At 23.6% G+C, this 25135-nt stretch overlaps 1 protein-coding gene across 1 annotated transcript in view; it reads right to left on the reverse strand.

Moving 5' to 3' along the window:
- LOC117167992 (microspherule protein 1) overlaps positions 1 to 25135 on the reverse strand; it is a 29980-nt gene that overhangs the window by 1227 nt on the left and 3618 nt on the right. The window contains exons 2-5 of the mRNA XM_033353295.1: positions 24135 to 24507; positions 18057 to 18257; positions 10989 to 11408; positions 3185 to 3400 (exon numbers count right to left, since the gene is read on the reverse strand). Of these exons, the coding sequence (XP_033209186.1) occupies positions 3185 to 3400; positions 10989 to 11408; positions 18057 to 18257; positions 24135 to 24507 (1210 nt within the window). The remainder of the gene's footprint in view (positions 1 to 3184; positions 3401 to 10988; positions 11409 to 18056; positions 18258 to 24134; positions 24508 to 25135) is intronic.

The following is a 25135-nucleotide window of genomic DNA, read 5'->3' on the forward strand; positions in this document are numbered from 1 at the left end:
TCACTGAAAATTTAACTATTCTATTTTTATTTTATTTGAAAATTTATTTGTAGGAGAGTACTCTTATTAGTTGAAATTTCTGAAATCTTTTAAATCGTTGAAATGATTGGGAAATCATTGCACTCATTTACGTTTTTTAAAATCTGCAAAATCTTTTAAATATTTCTAAAATCCTTCAAATCTTTGAAATCATTACAAGATTTTTTGAATGATTCGAAATATGTTGAAATCTTTGTAAAATCTTTAGAAATCGAATTAGAAATGATTAGAAAATGTTTGTGAAATAATTTAAATTTTTTAAATAATGTTTTCAAATCTGTAAAATCTGTTAAATATTTTTAAGATTAATTTTTTAAATATTTCTTCAATCCTTAAAATCTTTCAAATCGTTGCAAAGTCTTCTAATAAAATATTTTGAATTCTTTATAAAATCTGAACTCTTCGAAATCGATCAAATCTTTGTGAAATTTTTTAAATGTTGCTTTCTTTGGTTAAAAATTGAAATATTTTGTTAAAAATTAGTTGTTTTTTTTTGGTTGAAAAATTTATTTGACTAATTCGAAATTTAATCATTTTATTTTTTCTGGAAAATTTATCTGTTTGGTTGGAAATTCATGTATTTAGTTGAAAATTAATTTTTTTTAGTCGAAAAATCATACTTTTGGTTTATCATTCGTTTCTTTTTAAATAAAAACTAATTTTTTTAGCTGTAGATGTAATTATTCCATTCTTGCTTTAAAAAATATATTTTTAGTTGAAAATTAATTGATTTTGCTGAAAACTCTATTTCTTTGTAAATTTACCTTTTTTTAAATGAAAATTTATATATTTCATTGAAACTATATCTTTTTTGGTAGAAAATTCATCTTTTGGATATAAAATTCAATTATTTTGTTAAGAATTTCTTTTTTCTTAAATTGATTGTTTTAACTGAAAATTTAATTCTTCTATTTTTGGTTGAAAAAGTTTCTTTTTATTAAAAAAAAAAACTATTGTTGAACATTGTTTTTTTTGTTTCTTTTAGGGTTAAAAATTTATTTTCCTGACAGTTTAAATATTCTGATTTCGGTTGAAAATTAATCTTTCGAGTTGAAAATTCAACTATTTGATTAAAAATTCAAATTTTTGGTTGAAAATTTATCTTTTTGAATTGAAAACACAACTAAAAAGTATTTAAAATAAATTTAGAAACATTTTTCTTTTCAGGGTGGCCGTGTTAATCAATTGAAAAATTGGAAATGAAATGTAGATAAACTGCAAAATTTAGAACTTTTATAAATTATAGAGTTCAAAGATTCAGATTGAATTCCAAAAATATAAATCCATGTTAACATTTTCAATCTTCTAAATTAAAGAATCAAGCAATGAACTTTAAAAATGTTTAAAATAATATTTTTTTAAGTAATTTGAAGCTAGACAAATTAAAAAATGAAAAAGATTTTTGTTTAACTTAACAGTTTTTCAATTAGAAGTTAAGTTATTCTCATTTGAAATAGTTTAGGCATCCTTTAAAAGCATTTAAATTTTATATCAAAATATTGAGAAATCTAGAAGTGCTTTTATATTTTTTCCAAATTTAAAATAATTTTTGAAATTTTTTTCGAAAGGTTTAAATATATTTTTAAATGAATTGAATTTTTCCCTACAACTTTTAGAAAATCCTGCAAATTTAAAAAAATCCTTAAAATTTGAATTTATAAATAACAATATGAACACTTATTATTTGTAGAAAAAATTAGATTAATTTTAAGAGATATTTAGAAGTTTTATCAAATATAATGTAGAATTTGAAATGATTTCAAATCATTTACAAGAAGCTTTTGACCCGAAAAAATTGGGCTATTCGTACCGAAATTTTGGTGCAAATACCCACAGCCGAATTTAAAACAAAATGCAGATTTTTGCAGATTTCAACCAAAAAATGTAGAAACTTTTTAAGAATTGTGAAAGACTTAAAAAGAATAAAAACATTTTCTTAAGATTCCTAGAAAAATTGAAAATGATTTTTCATTTTGAAAAATTTTAAGAGATTTCCAAAATGATCAAAACAGAACCTAGGAGATTTTAAGGATTTTTTTTTAATTTGAAGGATTTTCCGAAAGTTCTAGGAAAAATTCGGTTAATTTTAAAATTAATTTGGTAGTTCTAAACAAAAATGTTAACACACTTCTTTTCAATTGCTTGAAGACATTTCAAGTTTTTAATTAATTCTGAATATTTTTAAAACTACGAAATATCTCTTGAAATTACTCAAATTTGTTTCACAAATAATAAGTGTTCAATTACTATTTATACGTCAAAATTTAACAATTTCACTTACAAATGAAACATTTTTTAAACAGAACGATTCAAATTGTAACATTAAAAGTTGAAAAGATCTTCGAAATTCTACAGGTTCAAAGCTTTCTATGTAAACAAATTCAGTATAAAATTGTTTATTTTTACATATATTTGTGTTCAATTTACTCGTCTCAAATGAACACTGAAATTTTTAATGGCTAACAAAACTAATAAAAATAATATATTAATTTATTTATTCAATTTAACATAAAAAATAAGATAAAGGAAGACCTAAAACTTTTAATCAAAAATATTTTATTGATGAGTCATGAAAATTTTTATTTAAAAATAAAATTATTGGAATGAATGATATAATAATTTAAATTCTGATTAAGACTTTCGAATCCAAACAGTTACAATCTGAAAATTCTCAAATTTTGAACGGATTTAGAATCGTTTTGTCAAAACAATTATTGTTTAGTTTTTTATACTTTACTTATTTACAAAACTTTTGAAATCAAACTTGGGCAAATATTTCTTCCTAAAATTCGTAAAATTCCCGGTTACCTGGTCCAGCGGCCACCCTGCTCTTGCATTAACATTATTAAATTTCTAGGTGTATTTTCGATTTGATAAAAGAATTTAGTAATTGGGATATTGTAGCAACCCTGAACGAGGCACTGTTTCATGCGAATAATATGTTTTCCCTTACTTTGACTTATTTTGCCATTTAAATTTAGCGTCATTTCCCATTTATAACAATACATTTTCAGGCGAAATTTAAATAATGTAATTATTAATAATGAAGATATAAAATATGATTTTTTAAATTCGAATTTAAAATGCTCATAAATTTTCATTAAATTCTCGAAGCACATAAACTTTAACTCTTTCGAACACTTACCTCGACAACACTATTGTGATTCAGCTTCATTTTGTTGCCTGCGAGAATGGGTCGGCTGTCGACAAAAATGGGCCTTTTGCCTTCCGAGGAAATAAAAAAGTCGCCGTTATTCCTCAAGCGAATCGTTCCTTGTCGGCGAGAAATTTTCCAGGCTGGACCCTCCAAGGTTAGATCAACATCGACATTATGATCTTTCGTAGATCTTCCCACTGTAATCTACAAATAAAAATAGTCACAGGGTCGTCGCTGGACAGAAAAACCGAGAAATTATAGTGAATTTATTTTTTTCAGGGTTTCCAGGGATTCATAGAAACGAAATTCAAGATATTCTCCAGGTTATTCAAGGTCAAGAATTCAAGCTTTTCCAGTTCGTCCTTTTTTTTACGTCAAATAATGAAAAAACCGTTTCTTCTAAACTATAAAAAAAGCCATTTAATCTTTTATTGGACAACAATTTGTAATGAAAGACTAAAGATAAATGCTTAATTTTTTGCAAACATAAATCGTCTTTGAAATCCCTAAATTTCTGTGAAACCTTTGTGAATTCATTGAAATATCTTAAAGTACTTTAAATATTTGTGAAATTTCGATGAAAACTTTTGTTCGTTTAAAATCATCGAAAACTTTTGAAATCTTCTCAAATTGGTTGAAATCTTTTAAAATAGTTTAAAATCTTTAAAATATTCGTGAAATCTTTCGTATTCGTTTAAAATTATTGAAATATTTCAAATCGTTTAAAATCTTTTAAATGTTTTGAAATCTTTATGAAATTTTAGTGAAATCTTTGAAATCTGGTGTAAACGTCTTTTATAAATCTTTAAGGTAGCTGTCGTGCCGAAAGTCAGATATCTGAAAAAAATAGTTTTTCTTTGATCTTAAGAATCGAAATATTATATACGATATCGCTTAAAAAAATTATTTTTTATGAAAAATGTTGAAATTCGCAACAAAAAATTAGTTTTAAACATTTTTTTTTGCAATTGAATTTTATCTGACAGTCGCTTCTTACCCATTTAAAAGAAATTATTGCAGTTTAATAAATGAAGGCTTTTTTCCGGGAAAACATTCTTTAAAACTCTGTTTCCAATTTTTATAGAAAAATTTTCTATAGCCGAAATCGTTAGAAAAATTTTTTTTAAAAGAAAACATTTTTTTAAATAAATAAATAATTATATTTTAAGATTATTTGGTTATTTTTAAAATCAGAAACAGTAGAGTTGTAGAGAATGCTTTCCCGAAAAAAATAAACCATCATTTTTATTCAAGTGCAATCAGTTTTTAAAAATTAGGAAGAATTGACAGTCAGAAAAAATTAAATTGCAACAAACAGAGTCAAATTAAATGTTTTTTTGTTGTGAATTTTAACATTTTTCATAAAAAAATAATGTTTTTTATTTTAAATGACATCAGTTATAATATTTTGATTTTGACAAGATAACTGCCTAAAAATCCTTGCACAATCCTTATGAAATGTTTGAAATGTTTGGAAAATTTTTGTCAAACCTTTCGAATTTTTGTAAAATCTTTTGAAATACTTTTGAATATTTTCTTAAATCTTAGTTTGCGAAATCGTCTTTTTTCATTGAAATCATTGAATTATTTGAAATCTTAGTGAAATATTTTCAAATTTTCAAAAATGTTTTGAAAAATTTTGAAATCTTCTAAATGCTTTAATTTTTTTTTAATCTGGCATGTTAAACCCTTTTCCAAATCTTATAAATCCTTTAAATCTTTCGAAAGTTTCAAAAGCTTTGTGAAACTATTGTGAAATATTTGAACTCTGAAGTACACGTTTTCTTTCAATCTTTAAAATCCATGAAATCTTTGAAAATCAATTGAAAATTTAAAAATTTTCAGATTTTACAGTTAAAAATTAAACTATTTCAATTGGAAAATCTTCGTAGTTAAACATATGTAAAGTTCTGATAGAAGCTTTATAAACTATTTTTAATTTTAAAATAACTTCAAAATAATATGTTCATAATTAAAGACTTTTATCATATTTAAAATATTCTTTTAGTCCACAATTTAGAAATTTACATTTTCGAATTTTTTAAAAACGAAAAATAACAATTGCTTAATATTTCGAAATATTTGATTATTCATGTAACATCAGTAATTATAAATCAAATATTTAAAACTTGACAGAATTTCTAGAATAAATTTGAGTAAGTTGAAGAGATATTTAGAAGGTCTGAAAATATTGAAAATAAATTAAAAATTTGAAATCATTTCACATAATTTAAATGAAATGCCTACGTATACCGACAAAATCCGGCTATTCGTACCAAATTTGCTTCGAAAGAATAAAAAATCTTTTCTTACAGATTCCTAGGAAAATTGAAAATAACTTTTTATTTAGAAAAATTAATTTTAAGATAATAATTGAAAAGATTTAAAATAATTTCCAAATTTGTTAAAAATGAATCTGGAAGATTTTAAGGAAAATTAATTTAATTTTAAGGGATGAAAAACAAATTTAGGAAGAATTCGAATCATTTTAAAATAAGTTCAGAAGTTCTGAAAAAAATTCAAAAATAATTTAAAATTTGAATAAATGCAAAGCAATATGCAGATGTTTTAAGGTTTTCAAATCAAATTTTGTAGCTTTCAAAGGATTTTTAAACTATTTGAAATAAAAATAATTTAAATTTTAATGTAAGAAATGTTCAGTTTATAAAAAAAAATTTAATCGTTCAACTTTAAATATTTCTAGCTTAAAATCGCTTAAAACCGCTTAAAATAATTTGCAGCTCAGTTTTTATTACTTTAAATGAAACAATTTTTAGCTTTAGAGATCGAATGCTTTAATTTCATTAACTGTGAAAAATATTTGCAAACCGGAAAATGACCGGGAATTTTGTATTTTGTATGAATTTTCGAGGAGTTGATCACTCTTAAAAATATTTCTGAAAGTCTTGAAATCTTTGAAAAATATTTTTAAATGTTTGAGAACTCTTTGATATACTTCTAACATCTTTTTAAATCATTGCGAAATCTTCTGAAATCTTTGTAAAATATTTTTAAAACTTTGTAAAATCTAAAATCTTTAAAAATCTTCATTGAAATCTAATAAATATTTCTGAAATCTTTGAAACCATTGCAAAACCTTTAGAATCTTTTGAAATTTTCGTGAAATCTTTCAAATTTTTCTGAAAACCTTAAAAATCTTTTGAAATCATTAAGAAATATTTGTAATATCCTCTAAAAAAATCTTTTGAAATTTTCGAAATATTTCTGAAATCCTTGAACTCTTCAAATCTTTGTGAAATCTTTCGTATCTATGAAATCATTTACAATTTGTGACATATTTAAAAAATACTTTGAAATCATTGCAAAATCTTCTCAAATATTGAAAACTTTGGTGAAATCTTTTGAAATATTTGTGAAATCTTTTAAATCGTTGAAAAATTTTTTACAATATTTTGAAAATATTCAAATGTTTCTCAAAACCTTGAAACCTTATAAAAATTATTGCGAAATATTTGTGATATCTCCTACAAAAATCTTTTGCAATGTTTGGAATATTTCTGAAATCCTTTAAATCTTTCAAATCTTTGTGAAACCATTAAATGAAAAAATATTTTTAATATTTTTAAAAACCTTAAAATCGATGATTCATTATGAAAATCTGTGTGCCATGTTTGAAAAACAGTTTTGAAACCTTTGAGAAAACTTTGAAATTTTCAAATATATTTCTGAAATTCTTTCAATCTTTTCAAATGTTTGTGAAATCTTAGAAATCATTGTGAAATCTTCTAAATCTTTATGAAATAATTTAAATTCTGGCGATATCCTAAAAAAATCACTGCAAAATCTTCAGAAATATATCAAACTTTTGTGAAATTTTTTTGAAACCTATAATTTGTGAAATCTATGAAATCATAAATATTTCTGTAATCTTTGAAATCATTGCAAAACTTTCAGCAATCTTATGAAATGTTGTGGAATCTTGAAAATATTTTTGAAATACTTAAAATCGTTTTGTAAATCATTGCGAAATATTTGTGACATCCTTAAAAAAAATCTTTTGAAATCTTCGAAATATTTCTGAAACTCTTTTAATCTTTGAAATGTTTGCAAAATCATTTAAATCTTTGAAAACATTTTTTACGTGTTCGTGAAATCTTAAAAATATTTTTGAAAGCTTAAATTTTTTTCTTCATTTTTTTGCGAAATCTATTAAATATTTCAAAAATATTTAAAATATTTGAAATCTCTTAAATATTTTGAAATCTTAATGAAATCTTTGTAAAATATTTGTGATATGCTTCAAAAAAATATTTTAAAACCTTGGTGAACTTTGAATACTTTGAAACCTTTTTAAAAAATTCTGTATTTATTTACTTGTTTGAAATCATTGTCAAATTTTTAAATTCTTCTGAAATATTTTGAAATAATTTCAATCTTTTAAATATTTGTGACATTCTTTAAAAATATCTTTTGCAATCTTTGAAATATTTCTGAAACTCTTTTAATCTTTGAAATGTTTGTAAAATCATTTAAATCTTTGAAAACATTTTTTATGTGCTTGTGAAATCTTAAAAATATTTTTAAAATTCTTGAAATCTTTGTGAAATCATTCAAATCTTTGAAATTTTTTTTCAAATATTTGTGAAATCTTTTAAATATTTAAAAAATACTTAAAATCTCTGAAATCTCTTGAATATTTTGAAATCTTCATGAAATCTTTTTAAAATATTTGTGAAATCATTGCCATCTTTGTGAGATGTTTCAAAAAAATATTTGAGGACGTTGGTGAACTCTGAAATCTTTTTAAAAAATTCTGAATTTCTTTATATGTTTGAAATCATTGTCAAATCTTTAAAATTTTCTGGAATATTTTTAAACCATTGCGAAATATTGTGAACTATTTTTAAATCTTTGAACCAACTGCGAAATCCTCTGAAATCTTTGAAGTATTTTTCATCTTAATAAAATATTTATAAAACATTTGTGAAATCATTCAAATCTTTGTGCAATCTTTGGAAAAAAACGTTTGAAAGCTTTATTAAGAAATATTTGTGAAGTCTGAAAAAATCTTTCGAAAGCTTTGATAAAACTGGAGAAATCTTTGCGAAACCTGAAATCTTTATGAAAACTTTGTTAAATTATTGAAATCTTTTTGAAATCCTTTAAATCTTTTCATATGTTGGCGAAATCTTCAAAATCGTTTGAAATCATTGCATTTGTGACAGCCTCTAAAAAAATCTTTTGAAATATTTCTGAAATCCTTTAAATCTTTCCAAATGTTTGTAAAATCTTCCGAATCTTTATGAAATCATTTAAATTTTGTGACATCTTTGAAAAATACTTTGAAATCATTAAGAAATCTTATGAAATATTAAAAACTTTTGTGAAATCTTTAAAAATATTAGTGAAGTCTATTAAATCATTTAAAGCTTATCAATATTTCTGAAATAATTTAAATATTTGAAACCATTGCGAAATATTTGCAACATTCTCTAAAAAAATGTTTTGAAGTCTTTGAAATAATTCTGAAATCCTTTAAATATTTTAAATCGCTGCGAAATCTTTATCAAACCATTAAATCAAAAAATCTTTTCAAATCTTTTAAATATTTCTACAATCCTTCAAATCGGTGAGGTCTGCATGAGATCTTTGTGAAATATTTGAAAAACACTTTTGAAACCTTTAAGATATCTTCGAAATTTTAACAATATTTCTAAATTTTTTTCCATCTTTCCAACTTTTTGTGAAATCTAAGAAATCATTGTGAAATCTTCTAAATATATGGATTCTTTATGACATCATTTCAATTTCCGTGACATTAAAAACTAATAATAATAATTTGAAATCACTGCTTACACTTCTGAAATATTTAAAAACTTTGTGATATATTTGAAATATTTGTGAAATCCTTTAAAATCTCTGTGAAATCTATGAAATCATATAAATATTTCTTAAATCTTTGAAATAATTGCAAGACTTTCTAAAAACTTTGGAAACCTTTGTGAAATCATTTAAATCTTTGAACAAATTTTTTCAGATGTTTGTGAAATCTATTAAATATTTTAATAATCCTAAAATCTTCGAAATCATTGCGAAATCATCTGAAATGTTTGAAATATCTAAAATATTTTGAAATCTTCTTGAAATCTTTGTAGAATATTTGTTAAATCCTTAAAATCTTTGTGACATGTAAAAAAAAAACATCTGAAACTTTGGTGAAATCTTTGACACATTTGAAAAAAATCTTTCGAATTTTTTGTGAAATCTCAACAAATTGAAATCTTAAAAAAAAATGAATTTTATTACATGTTTGAAATCATTGTCAAATCTTTAAAATCTTCTGGAATATTTGGAAATAATTTAAATTTTGGAAATTTTGTTGAAATCCTTAAAATATTTTGAAATCATTGCGACATTTTCTCAAAACTTCTGAAATATTTTTAAATCTTTAAACCAATTGCGTAACTCTCTGAAATCTTTGAAATCTTTGTGAAATGTTTTTAATCTTAATGAAATATTTATAAAACATTAGTGAAATCATTCAAATCTTTGTGAAATCATTTAAATTGGTGTAAAAATCTTTTTAAATCTTTACGAAATCTTTAGGAAATTATTCAAAGATTTGTGACGCGTTTTAAAAAATCTTTTTAAGGGTTCATTCACACATTGAAATATTTTTAAAATCGAAAAATTATAACCTATGAAATCTTTATATGAACTTTGTGAAATCTTTTCAAAAATAATTTAAATCTCTGACCAAATCTTTTGAATATTTGAAACAATTGTTTTGAAGTCTTGGTACAAATTTTTCGAAAGCATTGATAGAACTAGGAAAATCTAAACGAAATCTGAAATCTTAATGAAATATTTCTGAATTTCTTAAAATCTCTTGAAATAATTAGGAAATGGTTTGGAATATTTGAAATCTTCATACATTTTTGTCAGATTATTGAAATCTTCTGAAATATTTTGAAATGATTAAAATTTTTGAAATATTTTTGAAATCCTTAAAACATTATTAAATCATTGCGAAAACATTTTGAAATCTTTGAAATCCTTAAAATATTTTTGAATCATTGCGAAATCTTCTGAATTCTTCGAAATATTTTGAAAACTTTGTGAGATCTTTTTAATCTTAACAAAATATTTCTAAAACATTGGCGAAATCCTTGAAAAAATCGTTTAAAAACTTTATTAAGGCTTGGAAATTTATTAAATCCTTATAAGAACTGTGTGAAATATTTGAGAAATCATTTAGATTTTTGAAAAAATCTTTTGAATTCTTTATGAAATTATTAAAATATCTGCGAAAAGTTTCAAAACATCTTTTTAAAGGTTTATTAACACTTTGAAATCTTTGTAAAATTGAAAATTTGTAACCTATGAAATCTTTATCGCATTTTGTGAAATATTTGCAAAAATCATTTGAAATCTTTAAACAAATTTTGGTAAAGTGTTTGAACAAAATTTTTCGAATGCATTGATATAACTGAGAAAATCGTTGCGAAATTTGAAATCTTTATCAAAACTTTGTTAAATCATTGAAATCTTTGAAATAGATTCTGAAATCCTTGAAATCTTTTAAACCATCGCGAGGATCTAACGAAATCTTTGAAATACTTTGGAATATCATAAAATTTCTTGAAATAATTGGGGAATTTTCTGGAATCTTTAAAATCTTTATAAATATTTGTGAGATTATTGAAATCTTCTGAAATATTTAAAAACCTTTTGAAATCTTGAAACCTGGTGTACACTCAAAAAGCGAGTATTCAACTCCTTGACTAATTTAAAGAAATTAAAGAAATTAAAGAAATTAAATTAAATTTACCTCGCGAGATCTCATGAGGTATCTGACTAAACGTCCTCTGAGAATAGCGAGCGTTTGATTGTCAAAGTCCGGCGGATTAACCCCCGTCACATTATCAACGAGGACTTGCCATCTGCCGAGTTCATTTTCGAGAACTCTGATCTCCTTTTTGTTTTTCCTATCGGCCATAGCCATCTCGTTGTCAATCATCTCGTCCTTTTGATCCGTCAATTCACTGTCGTTGATCATATCCTCTGCGTCCGAAAAACTTAGGACGTGTTCTCCACGCGGTAAATTATGGACGGTTTGATCTGGCAAGAGGTGATACTGCTTCATCAACTGCCAATGTGCCAGAAGAGCTTTTGCTGTTCTAGCCGGGTAAAAAGTCTGGGCGTTCGATTCCAGAAGCTCTTGAAATATTTCTAATGTCGGCTGTGAAGTCTGGACAAACAATTATTACAATTTATCAAAAGACGGCCATCACAGTACCTATTGTCGTCAAAAACGGTGAATAGGTGACATTTTTTCTGAAATAGGTGACAAATAGGTGATAAACAAAGTTTAAATAAGACAAACAAGTTGTAATTTGTTGTAAACCGAGAGATGCCCAGAAGTTTTTTTCTTCCATTAAAACGGGCACCCTGAAAATGGAGTATTTGCATTTCCACTGAGAAATAATTTTCAATTAAAAAAAAAGTAAAAACTATTTTTTCACAAAACCCTCTAATTCAATTTTTAACCAAAAAATTAAGCATATGAATTTCTACTGAGAAAAATTAATTTTCAATTAAAAACAACAACGATAAAAACGACTTTTCTACAAAAAAGTTGAATTTTATACCTAATTTTTTCATTTGCAACAAAATAATTTAATCCTCAACCAAAATAGATAAATCTTCAACTAAGAAGTTGTATTTTTAACCAAAAAGAGATGAAATTTCTACCAAAAAGTGAATTTTCTACCAAGAAAAAATTTTTAGTCAAGAATGAAAAATAATGTTCAGCAAATTGTTCAATTTTCAACAAAAAAGATTAATGTTTATCGAAAAATTTTATAGTTGATATTTCCACTACAAAAATTTAATAACAAATAAAAAACAGTTAGATTTGACCAAACAGTATATATTTTCAACATGACTAGATTATGACCCAACAAAAGTTGATTTTCTACATACAAAAAAAGACGAATTTTCAACAAAAAACATCATTTTTTAACGAAAATGTTGAATTTTTAACCAAAAATGGAGTACACACATTTTCATTGATAATGAATCTTCAATATAAACAAAAACGAATTTTCTACAAAACCAACAGGCCTAATTCTCTATCAAAAAATTTAATTTTGAAAATAAGAATATGAAATAACAACAAAAAAGTTAATTTACAATTAATCAGTTAACTTTGTTAATAAAACATTTGAATTTGCAGTTTTAAAAAACGTGTTTGCAACAAAGAAAATTTTTAATTAAATTTTTTAACCAAAAAAAAAATAAATTTCAACTAAAATTATGAATTTTCAAAAAAAAAATGAAATTTAAAACATTTCGTTCAACTTTGAAGCATGGAGTGGAATTTTTAATGAATAATTTTGTTTGGTTCAAAATTCTACTATTTAGTTAATGATTTAACTATTTTATTAAAAATTAAAGTCTTGTTAAAAAATAATCGGTGTTGGACGAAAAATTATATTTTTTGTCAGAAAATTCATTTTTTTTTTAAATTGAAAATTCATATTTTTTGGTTGAAGATTCATCTTTTTTGATTGAAAATTAATTTTTTTTTATTTGAAAAGTCTATTATTGTATTGTTGTTTGATAAATAATCTCTTTTACTTAAAAAAACATACTTTTTGTGAAAATTCAACGATTTTTTTGAAAAAATCATAGTTTTTGGTCAAAAGTGTATACTTTTGTAGAAAATTCATATTTTTTTGTTAAAAATTTATGTTTTGGTAGAAAAATCTTTTTTTTTAGTTTTTGAAAATTCACCTTTTTATATTAGAAATTTAATAATTTTTGTTAAGAAGTATACTATTATATTTTTTGTGATTAGTTCAACATTCTACAAATTGTTTGAAAGTTTATTTAGTTTATTGAACATTGAACTAGGTTCTTAAAAAGTCACCTTTTTTTGTTTAAAATTAACCTCTTGGTTCAAAAAATCTATTTCGATTGAAAGTTAGTTCTTTTTATCAAAAATAAAAAAAGTATTATATTTCTTTTTCAGAATTAATCTGAATTCAACTATTTTGTTAAAAGGTCTATTTTTTGTCGAATATTGATACTTTTTGGATTGAAAATTCTCTTTTACTTTAAAAATCGTCTTTTTGGGTGGAAAATTCAACTATTTGATAAAAGTAAATATCACCTTTTGGCTAAAAATTTATCTATTGGTTAAAAATTCGACTGTTTTGTTTAAGAATCATCTTCTTTGGTTAAAAATTGATCCTTTTTTATTGAAAGCTAATTCTTTTTATTTGAAATAAAATTATATTTTTATTTTATAATTAATATAAATTCAACTATTTTCTTAAAAAGTAACCTTTGTTATCATATTTCAACTGATTTATCAAACACTTGTATTTTTGGATAGAAAATCAATCCTTTTGGTGTAAAAATCTTCATTTGTTAGAAAAGTCATATTTTTTAGTTGAAAATTCTTCTTCCTTGCTTCAAAATTAATCTGGCTTTTAAAATATTCATCTTTTCAAATTAAAAATTTAGGATTATGTTTGTAACTGCAACTCTTCCTGGTTGAAGTTTAATCTTTTTTATTTGAAAATTCGATCATTGGGTTCAAGATTCGACGATTAGGAAAGTGTAATAAAAACTGTGTTTGGTGTGCAAGTTGTAATTTTGAATAAAATTGTACTTTTTCAACTGAAAAAAGGTGAAAAAAGATGAGAAATCCCAAAATAGGAGAAAAAGGTGACAAATTCCTAAAATAGGTGACAAAAGGTGACAATGTTGAAAATAGTTGACAAAAAGTGAATAGGTGACACTCTGTGATGACTGCAAAGATTATAAATTTCATTCATTTTATTTTAGGGGCCGTACTTGAATTACCTAACGGATTATATCTTTTCGACTTTTTTTATAGTTAAATCTTGCCTCATTTATTAATAATTTTTGATGCCAGTGAATCTAAATTGTTTCAGTTTGCAAATTTTCAATAATTTCCCACCGTTTTTTTTATCTGTGGGAAAATACTTTAATAAATATATGTCAAATTTGTGATGAGGGAAAAGGATCGGCTATTCCTTCTAATTTTTTACCTACCTCGACTTAGGCTTTTTTATTTCCAAGTCCACTGACTTCTCTATACTGTCGGAGACAGAAATGGTTTAAAAAAGTTTGCGTTTTAAAGAAATATTTGTTTAAATATTTTGTGCTAATTTTTTCTTGAGTTTGAATGGGTTTCTTTTTTTAAAAAATTTTCTTGACAAAAAAAATTAATTTGACTAGTATTTCATTATCCTTGAACATAATTATTCAAATAACAGCATTTTAATCTTGTAATATTTTTAAAATTGAATCCTTTAAAAACGGAATAAAAGAATATTTCAGATACAAATTTGAAATTTTCAAAATTTATTTTAAACAAAAAAATGTTTTTTTCTACTATAAAAGATAACTTTTACAAAATACTTTAATATTTAACAAAATAATTCAATTTCGAACATAATAGTTGAATTTTTTAAGTAAAAGAATAAATTCCAAACAAAATAGTGTCATAGTTTATATTTCAATAAAAAAATATGTAATTTATAAAAAAAAAAAGGAATTTTAAACCCAAAAAGACAAATTTATAAAAAATAAAGATTTTTCACTCCACAAACATAAAATTTCAAACCAAGGAAATTATTTTTATACTAAAAAGGAGAATTTTCAACTAAAAATGATACATCTTGAAAAATGTAAAAGCTAAATTTTCAGGTAAAAAATTAATTTTCAGCAAAAAAAAAGCTTTTCGACTAAACAGTTACATTTTCAACCAAAGACATAAGTCTTCAAACAAAAAAAAATAAGATTTTAACAATGAAGTTTAACTTTTACCCAAGTAGTTAAATTATTAATTAAAAAGGTTATTTTCTATCAAAATAGTTCATCTTTCAACCAAACAGATGAATTTTCCACTAAAAAGATAAATCTTCAAATTTTGAATTTTGAAAAAGTAGTCAAAATTCCGGTTAAAAAAAATTTCAGTTGACTTTTCACGATCAAAATATGAATTTTTAAACGGGAAATAAGTTTCTACGAAAAAAATGGAATTTTTTCTTTCAAAAACACGAATTTGTAATAAAAAAGGGCGAATTTTTAACAAAATTGTTGAATTCTCTACCAAATAGTTGCATTTTTATGCAAAAAAAGATTAAATTTCTCTTACAACAGATAAACTTTTATTAAAAAAGAAAATGTTTAAAAAAAGTTGAATTTGTATCGGAAAAAAAATTCCATTTGACTTTTCAAGATTAAAATATGCATTTTTTAACGAAAAAAAGAAGTTTCTACGAAAAAATTGAATTTTCAATTCAAAAAGACGATTTTTTTTAACCAAGAAGGATACATTTTTAACAAAATAGTTGAATTCTCTGTCAAATAGTTGCTTTTTATCCAAGAAAGATGAAATTTGTACTAAAACACATGCATTTTTAATAAAAAACGACAAATTTGGAAAAGTTAAACTTTCATCCAGCAAAGATTTTAGATCATGTTTTAAAATAAAAAAAGGGAAATAGGAAATAGGTTTCTACGCAAAAACTTGAATTTTTAATCGAAGAACACGAATTTCTAACCAAAAAGAATGAATTTCCAACACTAAAATAAGCATAGTAAACAATAAGTTAATTTTCTACTATATAGTCGAATTTTGAACCAGAAAGTATGACTTTTGAACAAGACTATTAAATTTCTAACCAAACAATTGCATTTTTATCCAAGAAATATACCATTTGTCTTAAAACAGATGAATTTTTAATTAAAAACAAAATACTTTAACAAAAAAGTACCATTAAAATTCAAATGTCAGCATTTTATTCTTTTAATATTTTGAAGATAGGATCTTTGATAAACGGAATAAAACAATATTTCAGATACAAATTTAACATTTTCAAATTTATTTATTTTAAACCAAAAAATGACTTTTTAACAAAATACTTTAATTTTCAAAAAAATAATCAAATCCTGAGCAAAATAGTTTCATTTTCAAACTGGAAAAATTAATTCTTAGCAAAAGTGTCAAATTTTAAAGCAAAAAGAACGAATTTTCAACAAATAAAGACTTTTCGGTCATAAAAGAAAAAAAATTTCATCCAAATTGTTGAGGCTTCAAGCCAAATGACAATTTTTCTGTATAGAAAATGGAATTTTTAAAAATAAAAAATAAATTTTCAGCGACAAAAAACTGATTTCTTAACTAAATAAAAGAACCAAAGTTTCTAACAAAATAGTTAAATCCTCAAGCAAACGAGATTCATTTTCGCATATTTTTCCATGAATTATGCAATTTCTATTGTAATAGATAAATTTTTCAATCAAAAAGGCAAATTAAAAAAAAAATTTGTATTCTCATCTAAAAAAGATTTCAGTTGACATTTCAACACCAAAATATGAATTTGAAACAAGTAAATTTTCGAGGAAATTAGTTGAATTTTCAGGCAAATTCAATTTCAGTTCACTTTTCAACACTAAAATATTAAATTCAAACAAAAAGTCCATTTTCTATGAAAATAGATCAATTTTCAATCCAACAGGACGAATTTTCAACAAAAAAGTATGACTATTTTAACATAATTGTTGAATTTTCAACCAAATATTTGAATTTTTATAGAAAAAAGATTAAATTTATACTAAGATACATACATTTTCAACACCAAAAAATATATTTTATACAAAAAGTACATTTTTTACAAAAATAGTTCAATTTTGAAACCAAAAAGATCAATTTTTAACAAAAAAGAATGACTTTAACAAAATTGTTGAATTTTCAACCAAACAGTTGCATTTTTGTCGAAAAAATATGCAATTTCTACTAAATTAGATTAATTTTTTAATTTAAAAGGCAAATTTCAACAAATAAGTTTAATTTTTATTTTACAAACATTTCAGTTTATTTTTTAACACCAAAATATGAATTTTAAACAAAAAAGTACATTTTCCTACGAGAATAGTTCAATTTTCAACCCAAAAAGATAAATTTCGAACAAAAAAGTATTACTTTTTAACAAAATTTTGTAATTTTCTACTAAATAGTTGCATTTTCGTCTAAAAAAATGCAATTCCTACCAAAATAGACGAATTTTTTAATTTTAAAGACAAATTTCAACAAAAGTAGGAATTATTTTTAAATAAAATAACATTGTTCTTCGAAAATAGTTCAATTTTCAACCCAAAAATATGCATTGCGAATAAAAAAGGGTGACTTTTTAACAAAAAAAAAAAAAAAATGAAAATTCTACTCAAACAGGTCAATTCTTAAATCAAAAAGACAAATTTTCAACAAAAAAAAAAAGAGTTCAATTTTCATCGAAAAAGATTTCAATTTACTTTTTAACACAAAAATAGGAATTTTAAACAAAAAGTAAACTTTCTAGGATGTTCTCCAAAAAAGATGTAATATTTATACTACAAAATATTAAATTTTAAAACAAAGACATAATTTCAGAAAAAAAAAAACAATTTCCATAAAAAAAACATTTCAGTTGACTTATCAGCGACAAAATATTAATTTTAAACAAAATGGTTAATGTTCTACGAAGAGCTGAATTTTTAATCCAAAGAGATAAATTTTTTAACAAAATAGTTGAACTTTCAACCAAAAAGGATGTCGTTTTAAGAAAATTGTTAAATTTTCAACCAAATAATAAAATTTATAACTAAAAAGATAATCTTCAGTACAATTTTCTTTTTGCGAATTTGCAAAAATTGTATAAATGACTGAAGGAACTCCTTCCCCCTAACGCAAAAAATCGTAAAAACATGTCTTGACCCCCCCCCCCCCAAACCTGAGCTGTTACGTAATTTAAGCACGTTGCCTTATAAAATCTTATCATCATTCACTGAAAGCTAACATTAATAGAGTTGAACTTACAGATTTGATGGTACCGAGAAGATCCTCTTCACTTTTACTGTACAAGGTTCTTGCTTGGACACTTGCAATTAATTCAGGATGCAAATTTCGCATCGCCTGAACTGCAATTCGAGAAACTGCACTATCGTACAATAAAGCGTACCATCTTTGTTGTATTTCTTGGAGAGTGAAACGACACGAAAACTTTGTTCCTCTGTGAACCTGAAAAAAAGAGACCGTTTAGGATCATCCATAAACTACGTCACCAATTTTGGGATACCCCCCCCCCCCCCCCCCCCCGAAAGTGAAAAAAACTGTTGGCTATACGGATTTAACGTTTATTCTGCATTTTTTCACATTTCTAATAAATTTTTCTACAGAGAGTAGAATTTTCAACAACAAAGAAGACTTTAAAAAAAGGTGAATTTTCAACAAATTAATTACATTTTTAAATAGTTCAGTTAAAAAAAAAAAGGATTTCTCAATGAAAGATTGAATTTTTCTGATTTCATGTACCAATTTTTAATCAAGATAGATGATTTTTCAACCAAATAGATGAATTTTCATATAAAAATATTAGTTTTTAACCAAAAATATAGTAGTTACAATTTCAGCTTCGAGAAATTAATTTTCGAAAAACAAACGAATTTTCAGCTGGTTAAATTCAATTAAAAAAGATGAACGTTTAACAAAAATAGTTGAATTCTCAACCAAAATTATGATTTTTCAAAACATACGATTAAAGTTCTTTTCAAAAAGACGAATTTGTAACCAAAAATGAATTTCTAAACAAAAAGATTAATTTTATACCCAAAAAGACGAATTTTTAACTAAATACATGCATTTTTCACAAACCAAATATATTTTCCACGCATCAGAAAATTGTTGAATTTTCTATTAAACTAGTTGAACTTTCAACCAAATAGTTGAGTTTTCAACCTAAAATGGTACAGTTCCATTTTCAGTTAAGAAAATTAATTTTCAACGAAAAAGAAACGAATTTTCTATCAGTAAAAATGAGAAAAAAAAAGAAATTTTATTATTTTTATTATTACTATTATTATTTATCTTATTTTCAAAAAATATGATTAATTTTATAATCGCTGTGGGGATTATATTAACCCTCAAAGATAAATGTTGTAGAAATTGTTGATGTTTAAAGGTTTCGGCACACAATGGTGGCCCTCGTCAGTAAGTTTTATTAAATCTGTGAAAAGTACACAATATCTTGTAGGTACGCATTTTTACAATTGGAAGCATTATTTTTTTATTAATATCTTAGTTGTGAACTAATAAAAATAAATTTTTTTATTAGTTTTAAGTTTAAATTTTGTTCAATTTTATTTAGAACTATTGATAACTCTTGTATTAATCTTAAAACATTGTTTTACTTTTACGAAGTACAATTGATTGATTTACAAATTATTTTTCAGTGATGTATATGTAATTAAATTAAATTTTTTTATTATTTTATTCCTTTTTTTGTTATTTTTCAAATAATCTGTTTGTACGAAAAATATTATTATAAATTGTAAGAAACATTGTACAGCTGTAGATTGTTGTATAATAGGCAAATATAATTTAAATAAATTTTATACTTAAATACATTTACGCAGTAATAAGAATAATGTCAAGAAACATTTCATTTAAAAATTATTAGTTCAAATAATTTTTTCCTTAATTTCTCTTATGTAAATTTTGCTTTCAAAAAGTTTTATGTATCCGAAACTGGTTCAATTTTAAAAGTAGAATCATTTCAACAATCAAAATGTAGTGAAAACTAAATATGCCAAAGAAAGATTGTAGTTACATAATAATGATTGGACTTTTGTTGTATTATGTTTGTATGTCTTTAATTAAAATGTACTGAATTTCTATATTTATTTATTTTTTATTTATATAATTAAAGGTTTTGTCTTTGAAAACAAAATTTTTTAAATTTAATTTACACAAAATGAAATTCCATTGGTAAATTATAAAAATTGTTGTAGTTGGCAATAATTTTTAGGTATTCTTCAAAGTGCACGTTATTCTTCAAATATTGTATTGTGACAAAATTTGAAAAAACCAGTATTTTTTTTTAATATTCCAACTTTCTTTTTCAAAATTAGAATGAAGCACTTATTTATATAGTTTTTATTTGTATTGACATAAACTTATTGATTTGTATTTTTTTGATTAATTTTCGCTGTAGTAAAAAAAATGTTAATATTTCATATTTTGAGTTGTTAGTTTCTGCTACATATTGAATTCCTTTATGTAAAATTAGATGAATCATTATGCTATTTTTTTTTATGTTAAATAACATAGATTAAAATTTTCTATTTTGTAAAAGGGGGAAATAGAAAGTGGAAATATTATCGGTATCAACTATTTGCTGAACCTAAAACCAACAACTTACATCAACAATTTCTACAACATTAATTTTATACCCAAAAAGACGAATTTTAAATAAAATACATGAATTTTACACACAGAAAAGTGGAATTTTGCATTCGACTCTATGGAGTTTAAATAAAAAAGTTAATTTTCTATCAAGTAGTTATTTTTTGAAATAAATCATTGAATTTTTAACAAAATAGATGAATTTCCAACGAAAAAAGATCAGTATTCAACCGTAATTGGAATGGTTAGATTTTCAGTTTAAAAAATTAATTAAAAAAAAAAGGAATTTTCTATCAATAAAAATGAGACAAAAGAAAAATTTTATGATTACTATTATTATTCATTTTATTGTTAAGAAGATTAATTTTCTACTAACAAATATAAATTTTACACACACGAAAGTGGAATTTTGCACCCTACTCTATGGAGTTTAAAATTAAAAAAAATAATTTTCTATTAGGTATACTTAATTTGTGAAATAAATAGTATACCTTTTAAAAAAATAGATGAATTTTCTACTGAATAATATTATTTATAATTTTATTATATTTTATCACATTACTATTTTATTATGTTATATATTTATATTATTAATAATATATAATTTCCAACTCAAAAATATGAATATTCCAAAAAACAGTTGAATTTTTAAATCGATCCTATGAATTTTTAACAAAAAAGTTAATTTTCTAGCAAATAGTTAATTTTTCAAATAAATGGTTCAATTCTCAACTAAATGATTGAATTTTTACCAAATAGATGGCATACACGAAAATATAAATTTTTATCCAAGAAAAATATATTTTCTACAAAACAATTGAACTTTCAAACAGAAAATAAGAGTTTTAAACAAAAAGATTAATTTTTAATTATATATGTAAATTAATTTTCAAACAAAACAGTTGAATCCCCAACAAAATAAATGAACTTGCAATAAAAATAGTTGAATATTCAAGTAGAAAAGGTCAATTTTCAATTGAAAATATACATTTTTAACCAATAATGGAAAAAATGGTCAAATACGAATATTTATTAAAATAGTTCAAGTTTGACCCAAGAGATGAATTTTTAACAAAAAGGATGCATTTTTTACTGAAAAGATTAATTTTCTATATTAAAAAACTCGAATTTTTAACAAAATACATGAATTTTAACCAGACAGTTGATTTTTTAACTAAATATTTAGATTTTCCATCAAAAAGATGAATCTTCAATCAAAAAGATAAATTTAAAAAAAGTACAGGGTAGCCGTTTTAATCAAAGAAAAAAATTCCCGATTTTTTTCCAATTCGCAAACACTTTTAACATTGAAGTTTCAAAGTTTCTAAATTTGAAAATCTTGTATTCAAATGCTCAATAATTTATACATATAAAATGGAAGCTACTAACACTTTTTGATTCGAAACTATAGTTCCGAAAATATAACTCCACGTTATTATTTTCATTTCTTCAAATCAAAAAAAAAAAAAATAAATGAACTTTAAAATTTTCAAGATTATACTATTTCAAGAAATTTGAAGCTAGAAACATAAAAAATTAATATTTTTAAACAGAACACTTCTTAAATTAGAAGTTAAATAATTTTTATTTTAAACAGTTTAAACTTCTAAATATGTTTTAAAATGAATTGAATGTTTCCTAACATTTTTAGAAAATCCTACAAATTTAATTTTGACCAATAAAGAAAAATTGAACACGAATTATTTAATTTTAAGAGATATTCAGAAGTTTCTAAAAGATTCAAAATTAATTAAAAAACTTAAAATTATTTCAAATAGTTTAAACGAAGTGTGTGTCCAAACAAAAATTCGGCTATTCGTACAGACATTTTGATATGTATATTTTGCAGATTTAAAAAAAATTAGAAGCTTTTCAAGAATTGTGAAAGGCTTAAAAAAAAAATATTTTCTTACGATTCCTAGAGAAATTGAAAATGATTTTTAATTTTGAAAAATTGTTTTAAGAGAATATTTTTAAATATTTTAAAAGATATTTATCAAATTTTTCCTACAATTTTTAAAAAATCCTGCAAATTAAAAAAAAATTTCCTTCAAATCTTCCAGATTATTTTTTAACAACTTTACGAATCTTTTAAAACCTTTTTTGATATTCTCTTAAAATTAATTTTTCAAAATAAAAAAAAAATATTTTTAATTTTCCTAGGAATCCTAATAAAATGGTTTTTATTCTTCTGAAGCCTTTCACTATTCTTGCAAAGCTTCTAAATTTTTTTTCGAAAATACCTCGTTTCAACACAGAATAATAATTTTGTTTGGATAATTCAATTTTCCATTGACAATTGTTATTCTCCTGGATAAATTCCAATTCCAGCTGAGAATTGATAAAAATTGAAAATTCCCTGTTCAAATCAAGAATTTTAATCCTTTTCGAGAATTCTCCATTTCAATTAAGAATTATAATTTTTTCTAAAATCCCCTGTTCTAATACATAATTTTAATTTTCGATTCAGGATTATTATTCTTCTGGATAAATTCCAGTTCCAACTCCAAATTGGTTAAAAATTCGTTGTTCAAATCCGGAATTTTAATACTTTTCGAAAATTCTTCGTTTCAACTAATTCGATTTTTTTTTTGTAAAATTCCCTGTTCCAATTCATATTTGGAATTTATTTAAATTTGAAAATTCCCTGCTTTAAGTCAGATTTAGAATTGTTTGGAAAAATTTGGAATTTGTTAAAATTAAAAAATTCCCGGTTCCAAGTCAAAATTAATTTTATTCTGAATAAATTCCAGTTCCAAGCCTTTTTACATTTTTTCAAATTAATTTTTTTTTATTTCTGCCAAATTAAAGAATTTTTTTAAAAATCTTCCACATTCATTTTTGAAAATATTATGAATCTTTTTAACTATTGTCTTAAAATTAGTTTATTCAAATAAAAAATCATTTCAAATTTTCCTAGAAAATATTTTTTATTCTTCTGAAGCCCGTCAAAATTCTTAAAAATCTTGTAAATTTTTTCTTCGAAACCTGCCAAAAATCTATCTATTCACAGTTGATACACTAAAAATGTTTTTTATAAAAAATCTTCAATTTTAAACGCTTCTAATTTTTAATTGTTTAAATCTTTAAAACTGCATTTTCAAATTCTTTAAATTTAAATATATGCTTCAAAATTAAAAATCTAAAATGGAAAACTTTTAAACTAAAAGATTTTCGAATTACGCATTCTAAACTGAATGATATAATTGAAAAAGATTACAATTCAACTAATTCTTTTTTAAAATCGGTTAAATCAAAGTTAAAAGAATATTTTTTTCTAAAAATTTGTAAAATTCGCGGTAAAAAAAGTTAATTAAAGGTAATTTCCCGGTCTCGTAAAACTCCCAGTTTCCCGCCCTAGTAGCCACCATGTTTAAGTCTTCAATCCAGAATTGTAAAATTCTTTAAACTAAAAATTTACGCTCAAAAATAAAAATGGAATATACTGAAAGTAAAAGATTCCAGAATTATGCATTCTCCACTGAATGGTAGCCTAATTAAAATTATAAATATTTAATAAATGATTATAAAAACTGTTGAAATTGAACTTTGACAGATTTTTCTTCTAAAAATTATTAAAATTTCCGGTTAAAAAAATAAATTCCCGGTCCAGCGGACGTCTTGAAAGTAGTACAATTTTCAACCAAGTTCCTGAATTTCATCAAATAAAAAACCGTAAATCCATATTTGTATTGAAATTAAATTGTATTTTACCATTCTCAAATCGTTGGTTTGTTGCACTCCAGTAATTAAAGCCAAATCGTCAGTTGGTTTCCATCTTCCCAAATCTTTGGTAGCATTAGCCGAATGTGAATGATTCTTTTTATTCTTATTTTTCCTACTAGATGAAGACGAGCCACTCGGTCTACTCGGCCTCCGATTGACACGTTCTGGTTGAGGTAATGGAGTAGAAACTGGTATAGGACTTGGCAAAGCTTGAGGAGGTGCGATATCCAAAGGACCAGTAGAAACTGATACTGTACGCGACCTTGAAGACGATTTTGGATTCGGAGTCGGTGGCTGAAGATTAAAAGTCGTTTCTACCAACTCATCATCAAATTTTCTCCTTTTTATTGTCCGCGAAGAACTGCAGAGTACGAAAACAAACGATTTTTTATTGTTTTTATTTTTGCTCAAGTTACTTTTTTTCTTCGTTCTTTGTTGAAAAATATTTAATACATATTTTTTTATTTCAATATGACATGCAAATTTCCGAGAAATAAATTTTTGAAAATTATCGCTTTAAAAGATTTGTTCGTCTTAACTTTTTTATAACTGAAAAAGTGTTCATCAACAAAAAATCAAACATTTTATCTAATATGCGGTTGATCCCGCACTTCAAAATTAAGTATACTGAAAAATTTTTCCATTGAATATTAATAAATAAATTAGGCTTCAGCTAAAAATTCATTATTCAATAACTATTCATTTCTCCACTTTGAAAATTTTACATTATATTCTAAAATGTGTTAGGAATATTAATCCACAAAAAAGAGACAAAAATCAGGTCCCTTTTTTAGCAATCTCTATTTGTTTATAAAAATGCCTAATTTATTTATAAAAATTCAACGGAGCAATTTTCCAGTATACTTCATTTCGCAGTTCGGGATTAACCGCATATCATATTGAAATAAACAAAATATGTATTAAATATTCTTCAACAAAGAATGAAAAAAAATCCTACGATTTTTAGTTGAAATAATATTGCATTTTCA

This window comes from Belonocnema kinseyi, chromosome 2, assembly GCF_010883055.1.
Source record: "Belonocnema kinseyi isolate 2016_QV_RU_SX_M_011 chromosome 2, B_treatae_v1, whole genome shotgun sequence".
NCBI lineage: Eukaryota > Metazoa > Arthropoda > Insecta > Hymenoptera > Cynipidae > Belonocnema > Belonocnema kinseyi.